Consider the following 21,151-nt stretch of genomic DNA (forward strand, 5'->3'; position numbering starts at 1 on the left):
TCCATCTTCTCCAAGGATTTCTGGAATACATTATTGTTGTGTTTCAAAGCTTCAAGTGTTCCACTTAGCTCGGGCGATATTGCCGCTTTAGATTGTTGCCTTTGTGCTTCAATCGGAGGTTTATCTGTGTTCATGTTCGAATTCCGGGAATTCTCACAAGTTACACTGTAACCAGAATAAACTCAACACAGAGCAATAGAATTCGGCCAATAATATCAGCAAGACAGCCACGAATTCGACAAGCGTAAGTTCCAACAGCATAGAATCCCAAATTCAGCACAGCAAATAACACCAATTCTCCCCCACACAGAGACGAAAGAACCCAGAGAAAACAAAAACAGCAGTGCACAACTCAACAGCGAAATTACAAGACGAAGGGCATCTCCACCAAATGTTGTATGACTACTGGTTCCAAGCACTTTTACCAAATTGATGACAGTCTAGGTTCTGGGAACCTCTAGAAATTCAATTTCTAACTCAACCAAGTTGAGATTCACACGACTTCAACAGGGTTGAAAGAATGACCAGCTAGTCAATGTTCACGAAGACTAATAGTAATACAAAAGCACTAATAATACCAAGTATTATTAACAAGACCAACCGAGTTGGTAGACTGAGTATTCCACGAATACTCACAGGTTTCACAAGATTCCGAGAATCTATCAGAGTTGGAAGGACACACGTTTGATCTATGATTACAACTGTTTAATCTATCAAAAGGTCACTTGATTATAATGTCACAATTAAGACTATTTATACAAAATTATACGGAAATGAATAAATAAGGAAATTACAAAAGAAAGAGGGAAATACTTGGTATTTCCACAGTAACTGAAAAAGGGTAGCAACCCGGTTGCTATTGATGTTGACTTGTCCGAGGCGCGAACATCAAATCCTACAATATTGTGCATCTAACGAACTGCACAGCAAACATAAACAAGTTACACAAAACTCCGCATATTAAATAAATACAAAGCAAATTTCAACACTATCATTGATAAGTAAATCTAATAAATGAATATAAATTATATAAATGTTGGTTGTTTAATGATGATGCACTGATTCACATTGAGTTAGACATTGAATGCAGTTTGTACATCTCATAAGTAAATGTAAATTAGAAAAATGTTTTGATATTGAAAGCGATGTTCAGATGTTTTCAATTTTTATTATCGAAGTAGAACTTTTGATTAACGCCATGTCTACTCCAGTAAAGATGATGCAGCTTATTGTCAACCATGAGTTCTCAGATAGAGTTGAGGTGGCACATAATTTACATGCCGAGACGTAAGTATCACGGTTTGATGGAAAGGATAACAAGTTCTGTAATAGTATTGCATGACATTGAATCTTCTATAAGCTCCATGCCATCGCTCTAAATGAAATTCATGATTCTCTGGCCACCTCGGTTGAACAAGCAAATGCGCCATTTGTGATTGCAATGCATCATTAGTTACAATGGCTCTCAATTTGTTCAAATGAGCTTTATTGTCCAAGTGATGACAAAAATTTAGAGTACATTCAGTTTCGCCAATCAATCTTTCTGGTACGAAATTGTAACCAATATAAAAATGTTTATTGTCATCACATCGCAGCCGGAGAGCAAGACGAAAAGGTTCATTGCCATTCATGAGGTTCAGAAGATTTTCTCTGTTAAATTGTATCCGCATACACAACAGAGGAGTATTCCTGAGAAGAAAAAACTTAATCAGATGAAAAATGTATTCAAATCATATTTTAATCGTTACTCGAGTTGAGGCTCTGCACGTTTGTTTCGGAAACACTCCGCTCCGTAATTCCCAGCCAAAAAATAAATGTCAAAAGTTTGCTCAACCGGTATTCCTGATATTTCTGCAAGCTAATATAATTAATAATACAAAAAAAATGATTTAGAAACAATTTGTTACAGTTTTCATGCAAACCTTACACTATGCTCATAAGGTATTCCTGATATTTTTTTGAGCTAAGGAGTAATACTGTGATTCAATTAACGATTATACTTACTCGGCTAAACACTTGTTGTTCATATGCTTGACTTGTATCCGTCCAGTCGATCACAATGTCATGATAATCTTCACTAGATAGCTTTACTTTGATCACAGCTAGGAATGAATTGATAGGTTATTTATCAACTAATTCATCAATATAATGAACTTACTTTCATCAGAATTGATATTGTCAGCACTCATTTTGAGAAATGGGAAAACATCAAGTCAACAAGAAAATATTCATCAAAAGTAAAGTGATTTTGACGAGTGAAAATAGATTCCAAGCGTGTCTTTTAAAAGGTTGAAGGTGGTGTTTCCAAAATTCAAAATATCTTTAACCCCTTGACCAGGTAAACCATTCTGTGGCGCCATTTTCGGATTTCAAAAACCCAGGGATTTCAAATGTTTATTATTGTTTCATTGATTAAGTTCGAAACAATTGTAAAGTTTATTGATTAATTTTTAACCATGATCACCTTATCAACTTCACCAATGCGCTTTAATAGCCGGTTCAAGTGTATTAAATCCTCCAGTTACAATTGTTCCAGACAGAGATTTCAACTTTAATTTTTTTCACCAACCAGGAGCAACCTGCTTTTTCCATTCATCTCTTCTTCACAAAACCCTTTGAGAGAGCCATTTAGATGAGTCAAAAATTGCTAATCACGTCTTTATTTCCATTATTTCCTGTTGGGCACTAAAATCAGAAAATATTGTCCATTAACTAACCAAGCTCAGATCAAACACGGCAACGGATCTCTTTTCTTTCCTTGTCTGAGCAAATTGTTTTCACACAGGAATATCATGGATAGTCACTGATAATATTCTCGGCTAATAGACTATCAAACTATCAAACCTTCTAATTACCAACTTGTAGATATATGGATTGAAGAGATTTTATCAATAACTATTCAACTATTGACCAGTAGAACTTGAGAATCTAATAGATTGTACAGCAAACTTAAACACGTTACACAAAACTCCACATTAAATAAATATAACGCAAATCAATACACTATCATTGATAAGCAATTCTAATAAATGAATAAAAATTGAATAAATGTTGAGATATTGAGAGTGATGTTCAGATGTTTGCAATTTTTATTATCGAAGTAAAATCGAATTGTTAACCGCGAGTTCTCAGATAGAGTTGAGCTGGAACAAAATTGACATACTGACATACAAATGTCAAGTTTTGATAGAAAGGATAACAAGTTCTGTATAAGTATTGCATGACATTGAATCTTCTATAAGCATTACGCCATCGATCATGAAAATCAGGGCCATCACCCAGTGGCCACCTCGGTTGAACAAGCAAATGCGCCATTTGTGATTGTAATGCACTATTATTCACAATGGCTTTCAATTTCTTCAAACGAGCTCTATTGTCAGAGTAATGACAAAAATCTAGAGTACATTCAGTTGGATCCATCAATCTTTCTGGTACGAAAATGTAACCAATGTAAAAATGCTTATTGTCATCACAGAACGGCCTTAAGGCAAGACCAAAGTGTTCATTGCCATTTATCAGGTTCGAAAGATTTTCTCTGTTAAATTCTAGCCACATACGCACATAACGAGTGAAACTTAGGAGAGAAAACTTAATTAGATAAAATATGAATTGAAATTATAATATATTTTAAACATTACTCGAGTTTAGGTTCTGTACGTTTGTTGATGAAACGCTCATATCTGTCATTACCAACCATAAAAGTAAATTCTGCATTACGTTCAACCGGTATTTCTGATATTTCCGCAAGCTAAGGAATAATATAATTATTAATACTAAATAAGAATAATTTAGAAACAATTTGTCACAGTTTTCATGAAAACCTAGCAATATGCCCATAATGTATGCCTTATATTTCTTAACCTAAGGAGTAATACTGTGATTAAATTAACGATTATACTTACTCGGCTAAACACTTGTTGTTCATATGCTTGACTTGTATCCGTCCAGTCGATCACAATGTCACGATAATCTTCACCCGATAGCTTTACTTTGATCACAGCTAGGAATAAATTTAAAAGGTTATTTAGCAACTAATTGATCAACATAAATAAACTTACTTTGTTCAGAATCGATATTGTCAGCAATCATTTTGAGAAATAATTAGTCAACATGAAAATAACCACAATTAGAGTTAATATTTTAGAATCACAGTGACTTTGTTGAGTAAAAATGGATTCCAAATGTGTCTTTCAAAGGGTTGAAGGTTAAGCTCTCAAAATTCAAAATATCTTTAACCACTTGACCAGGTAAACCAGTTTTGTCCCATTCTGTAGCGCCATTTTCGGATTTTAACAACCCAGAAAATTCAAATAGATATTACCAAAATTGAAACAATACCTTACAAAACCATAAAATGAGTGATTATACTTATTTAGACTGGCGAGTTGATGGACATTCGTGGAGTATGTTGAATATTGCCAATAAAAGTATCCATGATGGACCTCATGTTTGTAAGTAGTTAGAATATGTAATTGAAATTTTTAAATACAAATCAAATTTTAACTTAATCCAGGTTGAAATGAGAAAATGAATTCAAAAAATAATCCTGTAAACTTGAGTTTCTCGTTAAAAACAAACTATTAGTAGGTAAAATAATCGTTCAGGCTGAATTTGTACATCGTATATTCGAAATACATGATTGGTATATTTTATGATTAACAGCCTTTTACAACCACAGAAATCGCGAATATAATGTTGGAGCATTGGTTGAATTTATAATAATAATGATCATTTCCTATGCAAATTCCTTCTATTCTTCCACATGAAAAACGAAAAGATTTGAAAAGCAAAAGATTATTCATTTCAACAGATTCATGTGAATTTATTTTCATTCTTGAAAAATATTAATCAGCTATGAAACTCATTGCCTCATTTGAATGAATTTTTTTCAAGTGATAATCAAATATCAATTAGTTATTAATTGTAGTGGTTTAAAAGTAGAAGTTTGTTTAATGATGATGCACTGATTCACATTGAGTTAGACATTGAATAAAGTTTGTACATCTAACAAGAAATGTAAATTAGAAAAATGTTTTGATATTGAAAGAGATGTTCTGATGCTTCCGATTTTTTTATCGAAGCAGAATTTTCGATTGAAGTCATGCCTACTCCAGTAAAGATGATGCAGCTTATTGTCAACCATGAGTTCTCATATAGAGTTGAGGTGGCACATAACGTGACCGATATTTCTGTTTCTGAAGTATATGGTAGAGATAACAAGTTCTGTAATAGTATTGCATGACATTGAATCTTCTATAAGTATCAAACCATAGCTCGAACAAATTTAATCCATCAAAAAATGGCCACCTAGGTCGAACAAGCAAATGGGCCATTTGTGATTGTAATGCATCATTAGTTACAATGGCTTTCAATCTATTCAAAAAAACTCTATTATCAGAGTAATGGCAAAAATGTCGAGTACATTCAATTTCATCCAGCGATCTTTCCGGCACTAAAAAGTAGCAAATATAAAAATGCTTATTGTCATCACATTGAAGCCGGGGAGAAAGACCAAAATGTTCATGGCCATTCGTGAAGTTCAAAACCTTTTCTTTGTTGAATCCTATCTGAGGAAGAAGATAACGATCACTCCTGAGGAGAAAAAACTTAATCAGATAAAAATGTATTCAAATCATATTTTATACATTACGAGAGTTCTGGTTCTGCACGTTTGTTTCGGAGCCACACCCCTCTGTAAATCCCAGTCAAAAAACACATGTCATAAGTTCGCTTAACCGGTATTCCTGATATTTCTGCAAGCTAAGGAATAATATAATTATTAATATAAAAAGAATAATTTAGAAACAATTTGTTACCGCTTTCATGAAAACCTTTCACTATGCTCATAAGTTATTCCTGATATTTCTCAAGCTAAGGAACAATGCTGTGATGAAATTAACGATTCAACTTACTCGGCTAAACACTTGTTGCTCATATGCTTGACTTGTATCCGTCCAGTCAATCACAATGTCATGATAATCTTCACCCGATAGCTTAACTTTGATCACAGCTTGAAATAAATTGATACGTTATTTATCAACTAATTGATCAACATAAATAAACTTACTTTCATCAGAATTGATATTGTCAGCATTCATTTTGAGATATGATTAGTCAACATGAAAATAACCACAATTAGAGTTAGTATTATTATAGAATTACAGTGACTCTGTTGAGTAAAAAAGGATTCCAAGTGTGTCTTTCAAAGTGTTGAAGGTTAAGCTTGCAAAATTCAAAATACCTTTAACCCCTTGACCAGGTAAACCAGTTTTTTCAATCTTGGATTTTTGGAGCGCCATTTTTGGATTTAACAACTCAGGAATTTCAAATAGATATTATAATATTATTGTTTCAGGGACAATTTATGTATAGCACTTAATGAATTCAAAACAGTTGCAAAGTTGACTTAATTGATTCATTTTTAAAGATTTTCTCCTGAACAAGTTCACCAATGCCGTCTAATAGACGGTTCAAGGGTATTAAATCCTTACAATCCGAGAATCTGATTGGATTGAATTCCTAGGAATCCATACTATTTAATGAAAAACTCATCAATCTATTTTGAACCAATTATATTCAACTCTACTTATATCGATCCTAAAACACAGTGAGTAATTGCTAATTTACTATTAATAAATATTACTGAATTCAATCCAACTTTTATGTTTGATTTGATGTGATGAGTCAAAAATGAATGCTAATTACGTCTTTATTTACATTATTTTATACTATTGTAGCATGTTGGTCACTAAAAGCAGAAAACCTTTGTCCATTTACTAACCCAGTTCAGATCAAACACGCCAACGGATCTTCTTTCTTCCCTTGTGTCTGAGTCAATTACTTGTATTTCCACGCAGGAACATCATGGGAAATCACTGATAATATTCTAAGCTAACGAACTATCAAACTATCAAATCCTCTAATTACAAACTTAAAGATATATTTGTCGAAGAGATTTTATCAATAACTATGCAACAATTAACCTGTAGAACTTGAGAATCTAATAGATTGTACAGCAAACATGAACAAGTTACACAAAACTCCGCATATTAAACAAAATAGAACGCGAATTTCAGCACTTTCATTGGTCAGTAAATCTAATAAATGAATATAAATTAGATGAATGTTTAGGTATTGAGAGAGATGTTCAGATGTTATCAATTTTTATTATCGAAGCAAAATTTTTGATTGAAGTCATGGCTACTCCAGTAAAGATGATGCAGCTTATTGTCAACCACGAGTTCTCAGATAGAGTTGAGCTGGAACATAATCGAAATTCTGACATACAAACATCACGTTTTGATAGAAAGGATAACAAGTTCTGTAATAGTATTGCATGACATTGAATCTTCTATAAGCATGATGCCATCGCTCGATAAGAAAGAAGTCATCAAAATATGGAAACCTCGGTTGTACAAGAAAATCCTTCATTTGTGATTGTAATGCATCATTAGTTACAATGGCTTTCAATTTGTTCAAAATAGCTCTATTGTCCAAGTAATGACAAAAATTCAGAGTACATTCAGTTTCATCCATGAATCTTTCTGGCACAAAAGCGTACCACATATAAAAATGCTTATTGTCATCACAGGACAACCTGAGAGAAAGACCAAAACGTTCATTGCCATTCATGAGGTTCAGAAGATTTTCTCTGTTAAATTCTAGCTGCATACTCAAAAGAAGAGTATGCCTATGGAGCGAAAACTTAATTAGATAAAATATGAATTGAAATTATATTTTAAACATTACTCGAGTTTAGGTTCTGCACGTTCGTTGTGGAAAAATTCATATCTGTCACCACCATCCATAAACATAAATTCTGCAGTACGTTCAACCGATATTCCCGATATTTCTGCAAGCTAAGGAATAATATAATTATCAATATAAAAAGAATAGTTTAGAAACAATTTGTTACAGTTTTCATGCAAACCTCTCACTATGCTCATAAGATATTCCTGATATTTCTTTAACCTAAGGAACAATGCTGTGATGCAATTAACGATTAAACTTACTCGGCTAAACACTTGTTGCTCATATGGTTGACTTGTATCCGTCCAGTCAATCACAATGTCATGATAATCTTCACCTGATAGCTTTGCTTTGATCACAGCTAGGAATGAATTGATAGGTTATTTAGAAAAGAATTGATCAACATAAATAAACTTACTTTTATAAGAATTGATATCGTCAGCACTCATTTTGAGAAATGGGATATGAAGTCATTAAGTCAACAAGAAAATATTCATCAAAAGTAAAGTGATTTTGCTGAGTAAAAATGGATTCCAAATGTGTCTTTCAAAGGGTTGAAGGTTAAGCTCTCAAAATATCTTTAACCCCTTGACCAGGTAAACCAGTTTTGTCCCATTCTGTAGCGCCATTTTTGGATTTTAACAACCCAGAAATTTCAAATAGATATTACCAAAATTGAAACAATACCTTACAAAACGGTCAAAAAATGTTCAATTCATCTACAAGACGTGTAACTAAGGTAATATTATTGTTTTAGGGTAAATTCATGTACAACATTACTACATGTATTTAGATTTATCCTAAATTTGGTCACAATCTTGTCGTTGCAAGTTGTCAAAAATATAGTCAGTTTCAATCAAAGTTTCAGTTATTTGCATAATTTTTATGATCTACTTAGAACCATAAAATTAGTGATTATACTTATTTAGACTGTCGAGTTGATAGACATTCCGGGAATCTGTTTAATATTGCCAATAAAAGTATCCATGATGGACCTCATGTTTGTAAGTAGTTAGAACATGTAATTGAAATTTTTAAATACAAATCAAATTTTAACTTAATCCAGGTTGAAATGAGAAAATGAATTCAAAAAATAATCCTGTAAACTTGAGTTTCTCGTTAAAAACAAACTATTAGTAGGTAAAATAATCGTTCAGGCTGAATTTGTACATCGTATATTCGAAATACATGATTGGTATATTTTATGATTAACAGCCTTTTACAACCACAGAACTCTCGAATATAATGTTGGAGCATTGGTTGAATTTATAATAATAATGATCATTTCCTATGCAAATTCCTTCTATTCTTCCACATGAAAAACGAAAAGATTTGAAAAGCAAAAGATTATTCATTTCAACAGATTCATGTGAATTTATTTTCATTCTTGAAAAATATTAATCAGCTATGAAACTCATTGCCTCATTTGAATGAATTTTTTTCAAGTGATAATCAAATATCAATTAGTTATTAATTGTAGTGGTTTCAAGATAAAAGGATGTTTAATGGTGATGAGCTGATTCAAATTGAGTTAGACATTGAATAAAGTTTGTACATCTAACAAGAAATGTAAATTAGAAAAATGTCTTGATATTGAAAGAGATGTTCTGATGCTTCCGATTTTTTTATCGAAGCAGAATTTTCGATTGAAGTCATGCCTACTCCAGTAAAGATGATGCAGCTTATTGTCAACCATGAGTTCTCATATAGAGTTGAGGTGGCATATAACGTGACCGATATTCCTGTCGTGACCGCTCTGTCTGAAGTTGATAGTAGTGATAACAAGTTCTGTAATAGTATTGCATGACATTGAATCTTCTATAAGTATCAAACCATCGCTCGAACAAATTTAATCCATGAATCGATGGCCGCCTCGGTCGAACAAGCAAATGGGCCATTTGTGATTGTAATGCATCATTAGTTACAATGGCTTTCAATCTATTCAAAAAAACTCTATTATCAGAGTGATGGCAAAAATGTCGAGTACATTCAATTTCATCCAGCAATCTTTCCGGTACAAAAAAGTAGCAAATATAAAAATGCTTATTGTCATCACATCGCAGCCGGGGAGAAAGACCAAAATGTTCATTGCCATTCGTGAAGTTCAAAACCCTCTCTCTGTTGAATTCTATATTATGGTCGCCATAACGATCATTCCTGAGGAGAGAAAACTTAATCAGATAAAAATGTATTCAAATCATATTTTGAACATTACTCGAATTCTGGTTCTGCACGTTTGTTTCGGAAGCCCACCGCTCTGTAAATGCTAGTCAAAAAACACATTTCGGAAGTTTGCTCAACCGGTATTCCTGTTATTTCTGCAAGCTGAGGAATAATATAATTATTATTATAAAAAGAATAGTTTAGAAACAATTTGTTACAGTTTTCATGCAAACCTTTCACTTTGCTCATAAGGTATTTCTGATATTTCTTTGAGCTAAGGAACAATACTGGGATTAAATTAACGATTATACTTACTCGGCTAAACACTTGTTGCTCATATGCTTGACTTGTATCCGTCCAGTCAATCACAATGTCATGATAATCTTCACCCGATAGCTTCACTTTGATCACAGCTAGAAATGAATTGATAGGTTATTGCGAGCAATTCATCAACATAATGAACTTACTTTCATCAAAATTGTCAGCATTCATTTTGAGAAATAATTAGTCAACATGAAAATAACCACAATTAGAGTTAATATTTTAGAATCACAGTGACTTTGTTGAGTAAAAATGGATTCCAAATGTGTCTTTCAAAGGGTTGAAGGTTAAGCTCTCAAAATTCAAAATATCTTTAACCCCTTGACCAGGTAAACCAGTTTTTTTCAATCTTGGATTTTCGGAGCGCCATTTTTGGATTTAACAACTCAGGAATTTCAAATAGATATTATAATATTATTGTTTCAGGGACAATTTATGTATTACACTTAATGAATTCAAAACAGTTGCAAAGTTGACTTAATTGATTCATTTTTAAAGATTTTCTCCTGAACAAGTTCACCAATGCCGTCTAATAGACGGTTCAAGGGTATTAAATCCTTACAATCCGAGAATCTGATTGGATTGAATTCCTTGGAATGTCCATCCAAGAAACTTTTAGAAAGTGATCAAGTTATTGTCTATGACTGTGAAAAATACAGATTCGCCAAACTTCAGTAGCCATAAAGGTAAACTTAAACTTGCTGTTTTCAGTATTGAACAATATGCAAAATCCCGAGAAGATTACGTTTTAACTCCATAGTAGGTTAAATGATTTCAACTTTAATCTTGTTCATCAACCAGAAACAATCTAATTTCCTTCCCTCTCTTCTAGCAATGTTCATTCACTTTTACCCTGCAAGTATCGCCTCTTTCGCCTCATTATTTTCACCAATTATTATATTTAATATTATTAATCAACTCTACTCATATCGATCTTAAAACTCAGTGAGTAATTGCTAATTTACTACCAATGAATATTACTGAATCCAATTTAACTTTTATGCTGCCATACGTTGGCAAAGCTTTTTGATGTTATGAGTCAACAATGATTGCTAATCACGTCTTTATTTACATCATTTTATAGCTTGTTGGTCACTAAAAGCAGAAAATTTTGTCCATTAACTAACCCAGTCCAGATCAAACACGGTAACGGATCTTCTTTCTTCCCTTGTTTCTGAGCCCTAACAGGAATATCATGGAAAATCACTGATAATATTCTCAGCTATTGAACTATCAAATCCTCCAATTAGAAGCTTAAGGACGCATTCATTGAAGAGAGTTTATCTATTATTATTCAACTGTAGAGCTTGGTCATCTAACGAACAGCAAACATAAACAAGTTACATGAAACTATCAAACTATCAAACCCTCTAATTAGTAATTACAAACTTAAAGATATATGGATTGAAGATATTTTATCAATAACTATGCAACAATTAACCTGTAGAACTTGAGAATCTAATAGATTGTACAGCAAACTTAAACACGTTACACAAAACTCCGCATATAAAATAAATATAACGCAAATTTCAACACTATCATTGATAAGTAAATCTAATAAATGAATATAAATTAGATGAATGTTCAAGTATTGAGAGCCATGTTCAGATGTTATCAATTTTTATTATCGAAGTAAAATTTTTGATTGAAGTCATATCTACTCCAGTAAAGATGATGCAGCTTATTGTCAACCATGAGTTCGCAGGTAGAGTTGAGGTGGAACATAATCGATTAGCTGACTTACACGCATCACGTTTTGATGGAAAGGATAACAAGTTCTGTAATAGTATTGCATGACATTGAATCTTCTATAAGCATTATGCCATCGATCATGAAAATAAGGTTCATTATACACTGGCCACCTCGGTTGAACAAGAAAATCCGCCATTTGTGATTGTAATGCATCATTAGTCACAATGGCTTTCAATTTATTCAAACGAGCTCTATTGTCAGAGTAATGACAAAAATCTAGAGTACATTGAGTTTCATCCATGAATCTTTCTGATACGAAAGCGTAGCCAATGCAAAAATGCTTATTGTAATCGCAGGACAGGCTGAGAGATAAACCAAAACGTCGATTGCCATTCATGAGGTTCAGAAGATTTTCTCTGTTGAATTCTAGCCTATGATGCCTAAGGAAAGAAAACTTAATTAGATAAAATATGAATTGAAATTATATTTTAAACATTACTCCAGTCCAGGTTCTGTGCGTTTGTTGTAAAAATGGTCATATCTGTGCTCACCACTTATAAACAAAAATTCTGCCGTACGTTCAACCGATATTCCCGATATTTCTGCAAGCTAAGAAATAATATAATTATCAATATAAAAAGAATAATTTAGAAACAATTTGTTACAGTTTTCATGCAAACCTTTCACTTTCCTCATAAAGTATTCCTGATATTTCTTTGAGCTAAGGAACAATGCTGTGATTAAATTAACGATTAAACTTACTCGGCCAAACACTTGTTGTTCATATGCTTGACTTTTATCCTTCCAATCAATTACAATGTCATGATAATCTTCACCTGAAAGCTTTACTTTGATCGCAGCTAGGAATGAATTTGATAAGTTATTTAGCAAATAATTGATCAACATAAATAAACTTACTTTGTTCAGAGTTGATATTGTCAGCATTCATTTTGAGAAATCGGATATCAAATCATTAAGTCAAGCAGAAAATATTCATCAAAAGTACAGTGATTTTGCTGAGTAAAAATGGATTCCAAGTGTGTCTTTCAAAGGGTTGAAGGCCAAGGTAAAATTCAAAATATCTTTAAACCCTTGACCAGGTGGTTTGGTCCAAATTCACCAATCTTTTAAGCTTTTAAGAAATAATCTCTTCAGGTTAAAAGTTAAAACTAAGTGTTAGAGAGCTAAAACTTATCATTCGTCGATATAAATTGGTAAATTGTAGGTACTCATCAATGATAGAACATTTTTTTAAATTAATCGACAGTTCTCTTGATTTTGCGTCATCGGCCTCATAACTTGAGTCTCAATATTTTGAGAATGGTAGCACTTACATTCATCATTCTTTCATCATTATGATTTAATTACTGACTATAACATATGACTAAATACCTAGAAAAATCTGAGCTGATTTATTTAATAATGAATATCATATAGCCCATGATAAAATCTAATAATTTTTTAAAAATGATGATTCTAGGTGCTTAAATTATCGAAATATTGATTTTGTATCTCATTTAATTTAAAAAATAAATTTTTAGACCCAAAGCTTAAACGCTTAACTCAAAACTTATGTATTTAAAGCTTAAAAGATTGGTGAATCTGGAACATACCTGACCAGGTAAACCAGTTTTGTCCCATTCTGTAGCGCCATTTTTGGATTTCAACAACCCAGAAATTTCAAATAGATATTAACATTACCCACTTTACCAATGGGCTTTAATAGCCGGTTCAAGTGTATTAAGTTCTCCAATTACAACTTACATGTAAAGATACATGGATTGAAGAGAGTTTATCGATAAATATTCAACTGTAAAGCTTATACGTCAAATATAAACACGTTACATGAAACTCCGCATATCAAACAAATAGAACGCAAATGTTGTTCTAAACATGCCAGTTAATTAACTTTAATTAGAGTCAACAAAACCTTGATTGAGTTTGTTGTATAATCAATCCAATTTGAGTCCATTTAGCCAGTAACAAGCTCATTTAAATCAATTGCAACATTTATTCAATCACGATAAGCAATATTTCGACAAAACAGCTACTTGATAGATAATTTTTGATATAATCATTCATTATGAACCTGATGCAAATTGACAATTTAATGATTCTAATTTTGCAGGTTAAAGTAATAAAAAAATAGTCAAAAAAGGTAGAGATTAGAGAAAAAGATTGGATCGCGAAAAGTGAAATTTGCTTAGAAATAAGATTATAAAGATTATCAGCATTAGATCGCCATGCAACTAGCCTTGATTGAAGCTCGTTTTCCTTGTTTTGTGGTCCAAACAACATGTTTATTGCCACGTTGAAATTGATTTACTTTGATTGTTTCATGTTAACAGTCGACTCAACTTTTTCCTTTTCTTCTTCTTCTCAAACAAATTGTATCAATTTACTTACAATCTTTTCACTCAATTCCCTTTAGTTGAATATTATTCAGTTTATGTCGATCAACAATGGTAGCCTTAAAACGACTGTTGTTGATGTATTGTACTAAGTGAATCCATTTTGGTTACAATTAGTATTAACTGAACTACCAGACACCAATCGTTGTTGATTGATACGTAAGTCATACATCAGGTTCGCTTCATTGTGACTACCTGTTTTCATCTTTTTGGAGCAAAGCCTCTCCCTTTAAACTATCTTTCTGCCTCAATTTTGCTATCGTCTTTCCTTGTCTTCGGCATCTTTCTTCTTCTCTCTCTATTTTTCTCTCTTTATCTCATGTACCTTGAGGGAGTTACGCTCAATAATTATCCGAAAAGTACGACATTTTCTCCAATTATCCGTTAAATCATCTCTTAATCAAACATTTTCAATTTTGTTGACTGTTTAAAAATGCTGCTCTTTATTTCTCCAATAGCTTTTCTTCTCTTTGGCGCCCTTAATGGTAAGTCTATTAACTACAGTTTATTTCATTACCACCAGTAGCAATAACAGTTATCATTTATATTCCGTTAATTATTGTTCTTCAATTTATATAATATCTAATTTTTCCTGTGAAATGGATTAAAAAATTAACATTAACATGATTTGCTAACAAAACGTTATTCGGCCTACTTATGTTTCTAAAGTTGTTTACATCGTAGGTGTTTGATGATGGTTATTTCACCTTTTATTACTAATGTTGGTGTCTAAATGACATTATCTGAGTGTTTAGTGATAATAATTGTATCTCTTGTGCTATTCCTTCCAACTCAGCTCAATATGACGTTCCATCAGACTCAATCCAATGTCCAGGTGAAGGTTTGTACACTGCTGCTCATCAAACTGACTGTGATAAATACTATCTTTGTCGTAATGGTACCTTGACCCTTGAAAATTGTCCAAATGGATTACTTTATGGTGTACAAGGAGCCGTTTATGAATTCTGTGTCCACAACTGGAAGATCGATTGTCAGGGACGTAAAGCTCGTAAGTGGTGTCGTTTGTTTGCTTATCTTTATTTAACTGTGTCACTTCCTATTTGTTGAGCTCTCAAGTGATTCAACCATCTCAATTGGCCAGTGTTTGGAGACTAATCAAATTTTGTTTTCAACTTATAGCTGGTCCCATCAGTAGCCCAGGATGTCCATGGCAATGGGGTATCTTTGAAGATGAAGGAGCTGGTCAATGTGCCACAACTTATTCAGAATGCTCATGGGGTAACCCAGAAAGGAAATATTGTGAACCAAAAGGATTAGTCTATGATGAAAGGATTAAAGGCTGTAACTGGCCTGATCAAGTTGGATGCAAGGGTGAAGGTAAATATTGATAATTACTTTCCAATTAAATTTGTCAAACAAGCAGTTAATTACAAACCTTTTATTCCATTTTTCATTTCATTTGTTTTTAGACATCCTTGGCTTCAAATGTCCTGAAGCTGATACTGGAAACCGTTACTGGCCTTACCCAAGATATGCTTACTCGCAAGATGCTTTGATTACATGTGTTAAAGGCCAACCTCGTTTAATTCATTGTGGTAAAGATTCTTACGCTGATCAAAATTCAATGACCTGTATTCCTTATGAAAAAGAGAAAGCCAATTAAAGTCGACTTTGAGTCGGTAAAGGATAACATACTCACATAAATTAAGGCCAACATCAAGATTGTATTACAATCAATATTATCTCTTTTAAGGCTTCCAAATCTATCAACTCTCCTTATTCCTTGTCTTTTCTCAATCAGCCTTTTTCAACTCTAATTTTATGCCTCATGAGTAAACTAAAGTAATTAACTTAGGAATGGATTCCATTTAATGATTCAACTCTTTTTTGTATTTAAGAAATGAACCAAGGCCATGAATCGGTTCGGTAATTATGAACCAAAAAAAACTAAAACACCCATCATTAAAGGTGTAACATCTTGCAATACTTATTTTATTTCAATGATTTCATTCATTATCTTTTGCATTTGTTGTTTTGTATAATAAGATGTTATTTATACTTCAATAGCGATAGTAGATAATGATAGGAGACAAAGAGTTCAGACAATAATAAATTGTTAGTTATCTTTATATTTACGATTAAATAAAACATTTGAACATTTAACATTCACTTCTCATAACAAATAAAAACTTAAAATGACACAGTTTGCAGACCAACATCGATTAACATATGATTGGAGTACATTTTTTATGCACATTGAATCAAGTTATGGCCATTGCTGCAACAATCTGTTCTCATTGTGAGAAGCTTAACTAAAACAATTTAGCCAATATATTGATGAGTATTTAGAATTTGATTGACTGAGCGAAAAATAGTATCGAAAAGTAGCACATGCAACAAAATAGAGTGATGAGTGATCAAGATATGATATTGTGAAAAAAGACTGAATATTAATAAATTAAGGAGCTAAAGGTAACCCAGCAATATAAGCTGCAAATCCATCTTGACTACCAGCTAGGCCATTATATTGATCTTGTTCATGATTAGCACTAAACAATACTGGTTCAAGTGATCCTGAATTAAAGGAAAATGAGTTCATCTCATCTTGTGGACTTGAAGCGATTCGATTAATGTACTCAAAACCTGCTGGCCCTGATGAACTTAAGAGTACATTATCTTTAGAAAAGGACAACTCACCAGAACCAGAACCATGATGAATATTACTGTTGAATTGAATGGGTCCTGAAGCAGATCCAATGGTCCTATGGTTACCATCATCGGCATCTGAACCTGGAGTAAAGTAAGGAGATGGAGATTCAAAGCTTGACAAATGATGATTACTTCCTAATCCTTGCTCATATCCGCGTAAATCATCGTAAACCTTGCCTCTTGAATCATCTGAGTGTTCGGCAGATCGATAATGAGTAGGTGGCGGTCGGCTAGGTACTGGCGGATGAGAGTAGGGAGGAGGATGGTTTTGTGATCGAGAGCTAGATTGTGGATTTGAATAGGAGTTTGGGTGAGAGTGAGAGCGAGAGCGATGAGATTGACGATGAGGGTGAGTATGAGAGTGAGGGTGAGAACGATGATGAGAGTGAGAGTCGGGGTGAGAGTGAGGACGAGGATGAGGAGGATCATCGTCATGATAACGGCCCTGGCGGGGAGAGTTTGATGGTGGAGAGGAATGAGATCGTGAACTTCTTGGGGCTGTATGATGAGGTGGTTCAGGTGTTGATGATGGAGTCTCTGATTCATGAAAGTTTGGCTCAGGAAAATCTGGCATATCATCAAATGATGGTCTATCCGAGGACCAGGAACCTTTGGAGCCAATTAAGGGTTCCTTGTCGAAGAAAGAATCTATTCCATCGTCTTCCTCTTTAGGAGCATATTTCTCAACCAGTTCATGGTATCTGGATTCATTGGGGATGTTTAAAGTTCGAGATTTTGGCGAAAAATTATAAAATCGAGATGATGGTCGCATTTCTGAGTAAAAGTTTCTAGTCTCAGCTGTAGATGGTGAGTTGGAAATAGGCTGATGCGACTGGTCATGGTAAATTTTAATATTCATCTTTGTTGGCTGAAACGTAGAAAGTATTCAAATGCAAATATTAATAAAAAGAAATGAAAAAAGATTGAGTAAAGATAGAGTTATTAAGAGTAATGAATCTACATACCTGAGGAGATAAACTGATTTCTGAGTTTGATTCTTTAGCAGAATATTGATCCTGTTGATAAATTTTCAAAACAGTTAGATAAACTCACATATTAAAATTTTTAGAAATGTCTCGACTGTTTATATCTAACCTTTTGAATGTCTGAGAAAGCAGTTGGTTCGGGTGTTTGTGGATGATGATGGTTGGTCAAAGTATAAGAGAATCCATTGGCACGATGATCAAAATCAAGTCTAGTCTGGCCATCGACACCAAATTTTTGAGAATACGAAGGAGCTAAAGTCCCTAAGCCAATAGAAAACCGTGGTTCTGGTTCAGATTCAGCTTCAGATTCAGATGATGAGGGTGGCGACGAAAATGCTTCATTTGCTGGTTTATCAGATTGTGGTTCATTATTTGAAGGTTGTATTCTGTCTCCGACTCCATCACTTGGCATAGCAATCAACTCCAGATTAGCAGGAACAGTATAAAAATTTGAAAACCTTTCTTTGCTTTCAGCTCCATAGCTAAAAGTCAGCCCAAACGTTAAGAGCCAACATAATCCAGGAACAATGTATTTAATCAAAAACATGGCAAATCTAATAGAATCAACAGAAACAAAGGGAAACAGTTAACACTATCAAAATTACTTAAACATTCAATTAGATGAGAAGAGCAGAAGAAAAAGTTACCCGATTTAAGTTATAAAATGAGTTACTTTTCACATGCAAAAGATATACTTGTAAACATATGATGTTTGTTGTTGAGTAATGGATATCGTCTGCTAAGAAATAAGGTTTACCAATAAACGCGTTTTAATCAAATGATCAATTGATCATTGGGAGTTTACTGTTAAATGATAAATCTTTATTTTGAGGAGGAGTAATTTTAAATCACGGGTTGAATAAAATTGGTTAAATTGGCCAAAATTAGTTGAAAGTAAAAGTGTCAAATGTTGAAAAAAAGAGGAACGCAAGAGAAGGAAACATACAATAACTTACCTCGTCGTTTGATTATAATTAAAAAATTGTTTTCCGATTTTGGCTCTATTCTGTTTTAATCATTCATCTCATGGTTGATGATCACAAATAAATAAATATACACTTGACTCTTAATGATTAAATCAAGCAGCAACAAATTCAAATGTAATGGAAGTTAAAAAAGATCATTTCATTTAATGTCGCCTTTTTTTATTTACTTCCTTCAATCGATTCCAAGATAATCTTTAAGGAAGATGTGTATTGTTTGCTATTTAATCGCAATTTGGGTGATCATTTTAAATTGATTTGGTTAGATCAGTTAAAATATTTGTCAAAAAGATTTAAGTTAATAGTTTAAGACTATTTAACATCATATTTATGTCTAAAAAATTGCGAGAAGTAACTTTAAAGGATGTAATTGTCCACATAAAGGTATAATAATGTTAAAATCTGAATTTTCAGATTGTTGATTGAAGTTAGTGGCGAAGTAAAGTTATTTAAATTGCGGAAGATAATAAGAGTATTAATGATTCACCATTAAAATAGATATTTCAAGATTGTCATCAAGAAATTTATTTAGGCATTGAACAAAGGATGAAAGTCACAAATGTCTAAAAAGGAATTGTTTTTTTTAAGTTACAGAACTATTCTTGGATTAGTAGCTCAGGCTGAGTTTTAAAACTGTTTACTTTAGTGGCCATTTGAGTCCAAACCCAAACCCAAACCATAGTAAAAACTGGTTTACCTAGTAAAGGAGTTAGAGATATTTTGAATTTTGGAAACTTAACCTCCAACCCTTTGCAAGACACGCTTGAAATCCATTTTTACTCAACAAAGTCACTGTGATTTTATAATAATTCTCTAATTGTAGTTTTTCATGTTGACTAATCATTTCTCAAAATGAGTGCTGAGAATAGCAATTCTGATAAAAGTAAGTTTATTTATGTTGATCAATTTTTTGCTAAATAACCTATTAAATTCATTCCTAGCTGTGATCAAAGTAAAGCTATCAGGTGAAGATTATCATGACATTGTGATTGACTGGACGGATACAAGTCAAGCATATGAACAACAAGTATTTGGCCGAGTAAGTATAATCGTCAATTGAATCACAGTATTGTTCCTTAGCTCAAAGAAATATCAAGAATACCTTATGAGCATAGTGAGAGGTTTGCATGAAAACTGTAACAAATTGTTTCTAAATTATTCTTTTTATATTAATAATTATATTATTTCTTAGCTTGCAGAAATATCAGGAATACCAGTTGAATGTACTGCAGTCTTTTCGCTTATTTTTCGTGATCAGAGATTTGAGGAGATTTGGGTGACCAACAAACGTGCAAAACCTGAACTCGAGTAATGTTTAAATATAATTTAAATTCATATTTTATCTAATTAAGTTTTCTCTCCCTAGGACTCCTGATTGGACTCATCAGCGGCTAGAATTTAACAGAGAAAATCTTTTAAATCTCATGAACGGCAATGAACACTTTGGTCTTTCTCTCAGGCTGTGCTGTGATGACAATAAGCATTTTTATATATGGTACTATTTTGTGCCAGAAAGATTCATGGATGAAAATGAATGTACTCGACATTTTTGTCATTACTTGGACAATAGAGCTATTTTGAACAAATTTAAGGCAATTATAACTGATGATGTTTTACAATCACAAATGAAGGATTTTCTTGTTCAACCGAGGTGGCCACAGTTTGATGGATTCATTTTTCTCGAGCCATGGCATAATGCTTATAGAAGATTCAATATCATGCAATACTATTACAGAACTTGTTATTGCCACCAACAAGTTGAGAGATTCATATATCAGCTAGTCGATTATGTGCCACCTCAACTCTACCTGCGGACTCATGGTTGAGAATAAGCTGCATCATCTTTACTGGAGTCGCCATGATTGAAATAAAAACTTCTGCATTGATAATAAAAATTGGAAGCATCAGAACATCTCTTTCAACATCAAAACATTTTACATTCACTTATTTGATTTACTGACCAATGAAAGTGTTGAAATTCGCGTTCTAATTGTTTAATATGCGGAGTTTCATGTAACGTGTTTATGTTTGCTGTACAAGCTTTACAATTAAATTATAATCAATAAACTCTCTTCAGTCCATAAATCTTTTAGTTTTTAATTAAAGGATTTACTGAAAATTTAAATCAAGGAAACAAGGTTTAGCGCCATCTATTCTTGTTTTGTGCATTTATAAT

The 21,151-nt window shown here is 32.9% G+C and overlaps 8 protein-coding genes and 1 long non-coding RNA gene across 10 annotated transcripts; 3 read left to right on the top strand and 6 right to left on the bottom strand.

Annotated features, from left to right (window-relative positions):
• The first annotated feature begins 903 nt into the window (after positions 1–903).
• On the top strand, positions 904–5,003 carry LOC149094491 (uncharacterized). The gene is made up of 2 exons (XR_016198598.1): positions 904–1,039; positions 4,945–5,003. It is a non-coding gene; the product is annotated as an uncharacterized LOC149094491 (long non-coding RNA).
• Positions 1,020–2,685, bottom strand: LOC107365692 (uncharacterized). The gene is made up of 4 exons (XM_089267352.1): positions 2,159–2,685; positions 2,005–2,102; positions 1,749–1,858; positions 1,020–1,689 (listed from the first exon to the last, which is right to left on the bottom strand). Exons 1-4 carry the CDS (start codon positions 2,187–2,189, stop codon positions 1,233–1,235), a joined length of 696 nt encoding a protein of 231 aa, XP_089123478.1. The 5' UTR covers positions 2,190–2,685; the 3' UTR covers positions 1,020–1,232.
• Positions 3,064–4,204, bottom strand: LOC107365689 (uncharacterized). The gene is made up of 4 exons (XM_015933244.2): positions 4,059–4,204; positions 3,903–4,000; positions 3,639–3,748; positions 3,064–3,574 (listed from the first exon to the last, which is right to left on the bottom strand). Exons 1-4 carry the CDS (start codon positions 4,087–4,089, stop codon positions 3,115–3,117), a joined length of 699 nt encoding a protein of 232 aa, XP_015788730.1. The 5' UTR covers positions 4,090–4,204; the 3' UTR covers positions 3,064–3,114.
• On the bottom strand, positions 4,922–6,229 carry LOC107365690 (uncharacterized). The gene is made up of 4 exons (XM_015933245.3): positions 6,068–6,229; positions 5,913–6,010; positions 5,651–5,760; positions 4,922–5,592 (listed from the first exon to the last, which is right to left on the bottom strand). The coding sequence occupies exons 1-4, from the start codon at positions 6,096–6,098 to the stop codon at positions 5,136–5,138; spliced, it is 696 nt and encodes a 231-aa protein (XP_015788731.1). The 5' UTR covers positions 6,099–6,229; the 3' UTR covers positions 4,922–5,135.
• Positions 6,230–7,126: 897 nt separating this feature from the next.
• LOC107365688 (uncharacterized) lies at positions 7,127–8,279 on the bottom strand. The gene is made up of 4 exons (XM_015933243.2): positions 8,168–8,279; positions 8,013–8,110; positions 7,750–7,859; positions 7,127–7,690 (listed from the first exon to the last, which is right to left on the bottom strand). The coding sequence occupies exons 1-4, from the start codon at positions 8,196–8,198 to the stop codon at positions 7,231–7,233; spliced, it is 699 nt and encodes a 232-aa protein (XP_015788729.1). The 5' UTR covers positions 8,199–8,279; the 3' UTR covers positions 7,127–7,230.
• Positions 8,280–9,099: 820 nt separating this feature from the next.
• LOC107365686 (uncharacterized) lies at positions 9,100–10,542 on the bottom strand. The gene is made up of 4 exons (XM_015933242.2): positions 10,380–10,542; positions 10,228–10,325; positions 9,965–10,074; positions 9,100–9,906 (listed from the first exon to the last, which is right to left on the bottom strand). The coding sequence occupies exons 1-4, from the start codon at positions 10,402–10,404 to the stop codon at positions 9,438–9,440; spliced, it is 702 nt and encodes a 233-aa protein (XP_015788728.1). The 5' UTR covers positions 10,405–10,542; the 3' UTR covers positions 9,100–9,437.
• A 3,993-nt stretch (positions 10,543–14,535) lies between these two features.
• Positions 14,536–16,281, top strand: LOC107365670 (protein obstructor-E). 2 transcript variants are annotated; one of them, XM_089270131.1, is made up of 5 exons: positions 14,536–14,695; positions 14,795–14,821; positions 15,133–15,345; positions 15,477–15,674; positions 15,767–16,281. In XM_089270131.1, exons 1-5 carry the CDS (start codon positions 14,656–14,658, stop codon positions 15,958–15,960), a joined length of 672 nt encoding a protein of 223 aa, XP_089126257.1. In that variant the 5' UTR covers positions 14,536–14,655; the 3' UTR covers positions 15,961–16,281. The 2 variants fall into 2 exon arrangements, with proteins under 2 accessions (XP_089126257.1, XP_015788706.1); XM_015933220.3 differs by lacking the exon at positions 14,536–14,695 and having other exon boundaries at positions 14,722–14,821.
• A 113-nt stretch (positions 16,282–16,394) lies between these two features.
• LOC107365669 (uncharacterized) lies at positions 16,395–18,819 on the bottom strand. The gene is made up of 4 exons (XM_089270129.1): positions 18,640–18,819; positions 18,102–18,546; positions 17,972–18,022; positions 16,395–17,874 (listed from the first exon to the last, which is right to left on the bottom strand). Exons 2-4 carry the CDS (start codon positions 18,537–18,539, stop codon positions 16,756–16,758), a joined length of 1,608 nt encoding a protein of 535 aa, XP_089126255.1. The 5' UTR covers positions 18,540–18,546; positions 18,640–18,819; the 3' UTR covers positions 16,395–16,755.
• An 848-nt stretch (positions 18,820–19,667) lies between these two features.
• LOC149094492 (uncharacterized) lies at positions 19,668–21,109 on the top strand. Its single transcript, XM_089270130.1, has 4 exons — positions 19,668–19,858; positions 19,917–20,014; positions 20,168–20,283; positions 20,342–21,109. Exons 1-4 carry the CDS (start codon positions 19,828–19,830, stop codon positions 20,799–20,801), a joined length of 705 nt encoding a protein of 234 aa, XP_089126256.1. The 5' UTR covers positions 19,668–19,827; the 3' UTR covers positions 20,802–21,109.
• The last annotated feature ends 42 nt before the right edge of the window (positions 21,110–21,151 follow it).

The sequence above is a fragment of the Tetranychus urticae genome, chromosome 1 (assembly GCF_039701765.1).
Source record: "Tetranychus urticae isolate SD_2017Ah chromosome 1, NJAU_TeUrti_SD_1.0, whole genome shotgun sequence".
NCBI lineage: Eukaryota > Metazoa > Arthropoda > Arachnida > Trombidiformes > Tetranychidae > Tetranychus > Tetranychus urticae.

What these genes read in the sequence shown, in the direction of transcription:
- LOC107365692 (XM_089267352.1), bottom strand. Translation starts at nt 2,189, where the DNA reads ATGAGTGCTGACAATATCAATTCTGATGAAA. An exon ending in AACAACAAGTGTTTAGCCGA is followed by an intron (nt 1,859 to 2,004) that starts GTAAGTATAATC and finishes TAATTATATTAG; the next exon opens with CTTGCAGAAATATCAGGAAT. An exon ending in CGTGCAGAGCCTCAACTCGA is followed by an intron (nt 1,690 to 1,748) that starts GTAACGATTAAA and finishes TTTTCTTCTCAG; the next exon opens with GAATACTCCTCTGTTGTGTA.
- LOC107365689 (XM_015933244.2), bottom strand. Translation starts at nt 4,089, where the DNA reads ATGATTGCTGACAATATCGATTCTGAACAAA. An exon ending in CAATATCGATTCTGAACAAA is followed by an intron (nt 4,001 to 4,058) that starts GTAAGTTTATTT and finishes ATTTATTCCTAG; the next exon opens with CTGTGATCAAAGTAAAGCTA. An exon ending in AACAACAAGTGTTTAGCCGA is followed by an intron (nt 3,749 to 3,902) that starts GTAAGTATAATC and finishes ATTATTCCTTAG; the next exon opens with CTTGCGGAAATATCAGAAAT.
- LOC107365690 (XM_015933245.3), bottom strand. Translation starts at nt 6,098, where the DNA reads ATGAATGCTGACAATATCAATTCTGATGAAA. An exon ending in CAATATCAATTCTGATGAAA is followed by an intron (nt 6,011 to 6,067) that starts GTAAGTTTATTT and finishes ATTTATTTCAAG; the next exon opens with CTGTGATCAAAGTTAAGCTA. An exon ending in AGCAACAAGTGTTTAGCCGA is followed by an intron (nt 5,761 to 5,912) that starts GTAAGTTGAATC and finishes ATTATTCCTTAG; the next exon opens with CTTGCAGAAATATCAGGAAT.
- LOC107365688 (XM_015933243.2), bottom strand. Translation starts at nt 8,198, where the DNA reads ATGAGTGCTGACGATATCAATTCTTATAAAA. An exon ending in CGATATCAATTCTTATAAAA is followed by an intron (nt 8,111 to 8,167) that starts GTAAGTTTATTT and finishes ATTCATTCCTAG; the next exon opens with CTGTGATCAAAGCAAAGCTA. An exon ending in AGCAACAAGTGTTTAGCCGA is followed by an intron (nt 7,860 to 8,012) that starts GTAAGTTTAATC and finishes ATTATTCCTTAG; the next exon opens with CTTGCAGAAATATCGGGAAT.
- LOC107365686 (XM_015933242.2), bottom strand. Translation starts at nt 10,404, where the DNA reads ATGAATGCTGACAATTTTGATGAAA. An exon ending in AGCAACAAGTGTTTAGCCGA is followed by an intron (nt 10,075 to 10,227) that starts GTAAGTATAATC and finishes ATTATTCCTCAG; the next exon opens with CTTGCAGAAATAACAGGAAT. An exon ending in CGTGCAGAACCAGAATTCGA is followed by an intron (nt 9,907 to 9,964) that starts GTAATGTTCAAA and finishes TTCTCTCCTCAG; the next exon opens with GAATGATCGTTATGGCGACC.
- LOC107365670 (XM_089270131.1), top strand. Translation starts at nt 14,656, where the DNA reads ATGTACCTTGAGGGAGTTACGCTCAATAATTATCCGAAAA. An exon ending in TTGTCAGGGACGTAAAGCTC is followed by an intron (nt 15,346 to 15,476) that starts GTAAGTGGTGTC and finishes TTCAACTTATAG; the next exon opens with CTGGTCCCATCAGTAGCCCA. An exon ending in AGTTGGATGCAAGGGTGAAG is followed by an intron (nt 15,675 to 15,766) that starts GTAAATATTGAT and finishes ATTTGTTTTTAG; the next exon opens with ACATCCTTGGCTTCAAATGT.
- LOC107365669 (XM_089270129.1), bottom strand. Translation starts at nt 18,539, where the DNA reads ATGTTTTTGATTAAATACATTGTTCCTGGATTATGTTGGCTCTTAACG. An exon ending in CTTTCTCAGACATTCAAAAG is followed by an intron (nt 18,023 to 18,101) that starts GTTAGATATAAA and finishes ATTTATCAACAG; the next exon opens with GATCAATATTCTGCTAAAGA. An exon ending in AAATCAGTTTATCTCCTCAG is followed by an intron (nt 17,875 to 17,971) that starts GTATGTAGATTC and finishes TCTACGTTTCAG; the next exon opens with CCAACAAAGATGAATATTAA.
- LOC149094492 (XM_089270130.1), top strand. Translation starts at nt 19,828, where the DNA reads ATGAGTGCTGAGAATAGCAATTCTGATAAAA. An exon ending in AACAACAAGTATTTGGCCGA is followed by an intron (nt 20,015 to 20,167) that starts GTAAGTATAATC and finishes ATTATTTCTTAG; the next exon opens with CTTGCAGAAATATCAGGAAT. An exon ending in CGTGCAAAACCTGAACTCGA is followed by an intron (nt 20,284 to 20,341) that starts GTAATGTTTAAA and finishes TTCTCTCCCTAG; the next exon opens with GACTCCTGATTGGACTCATC.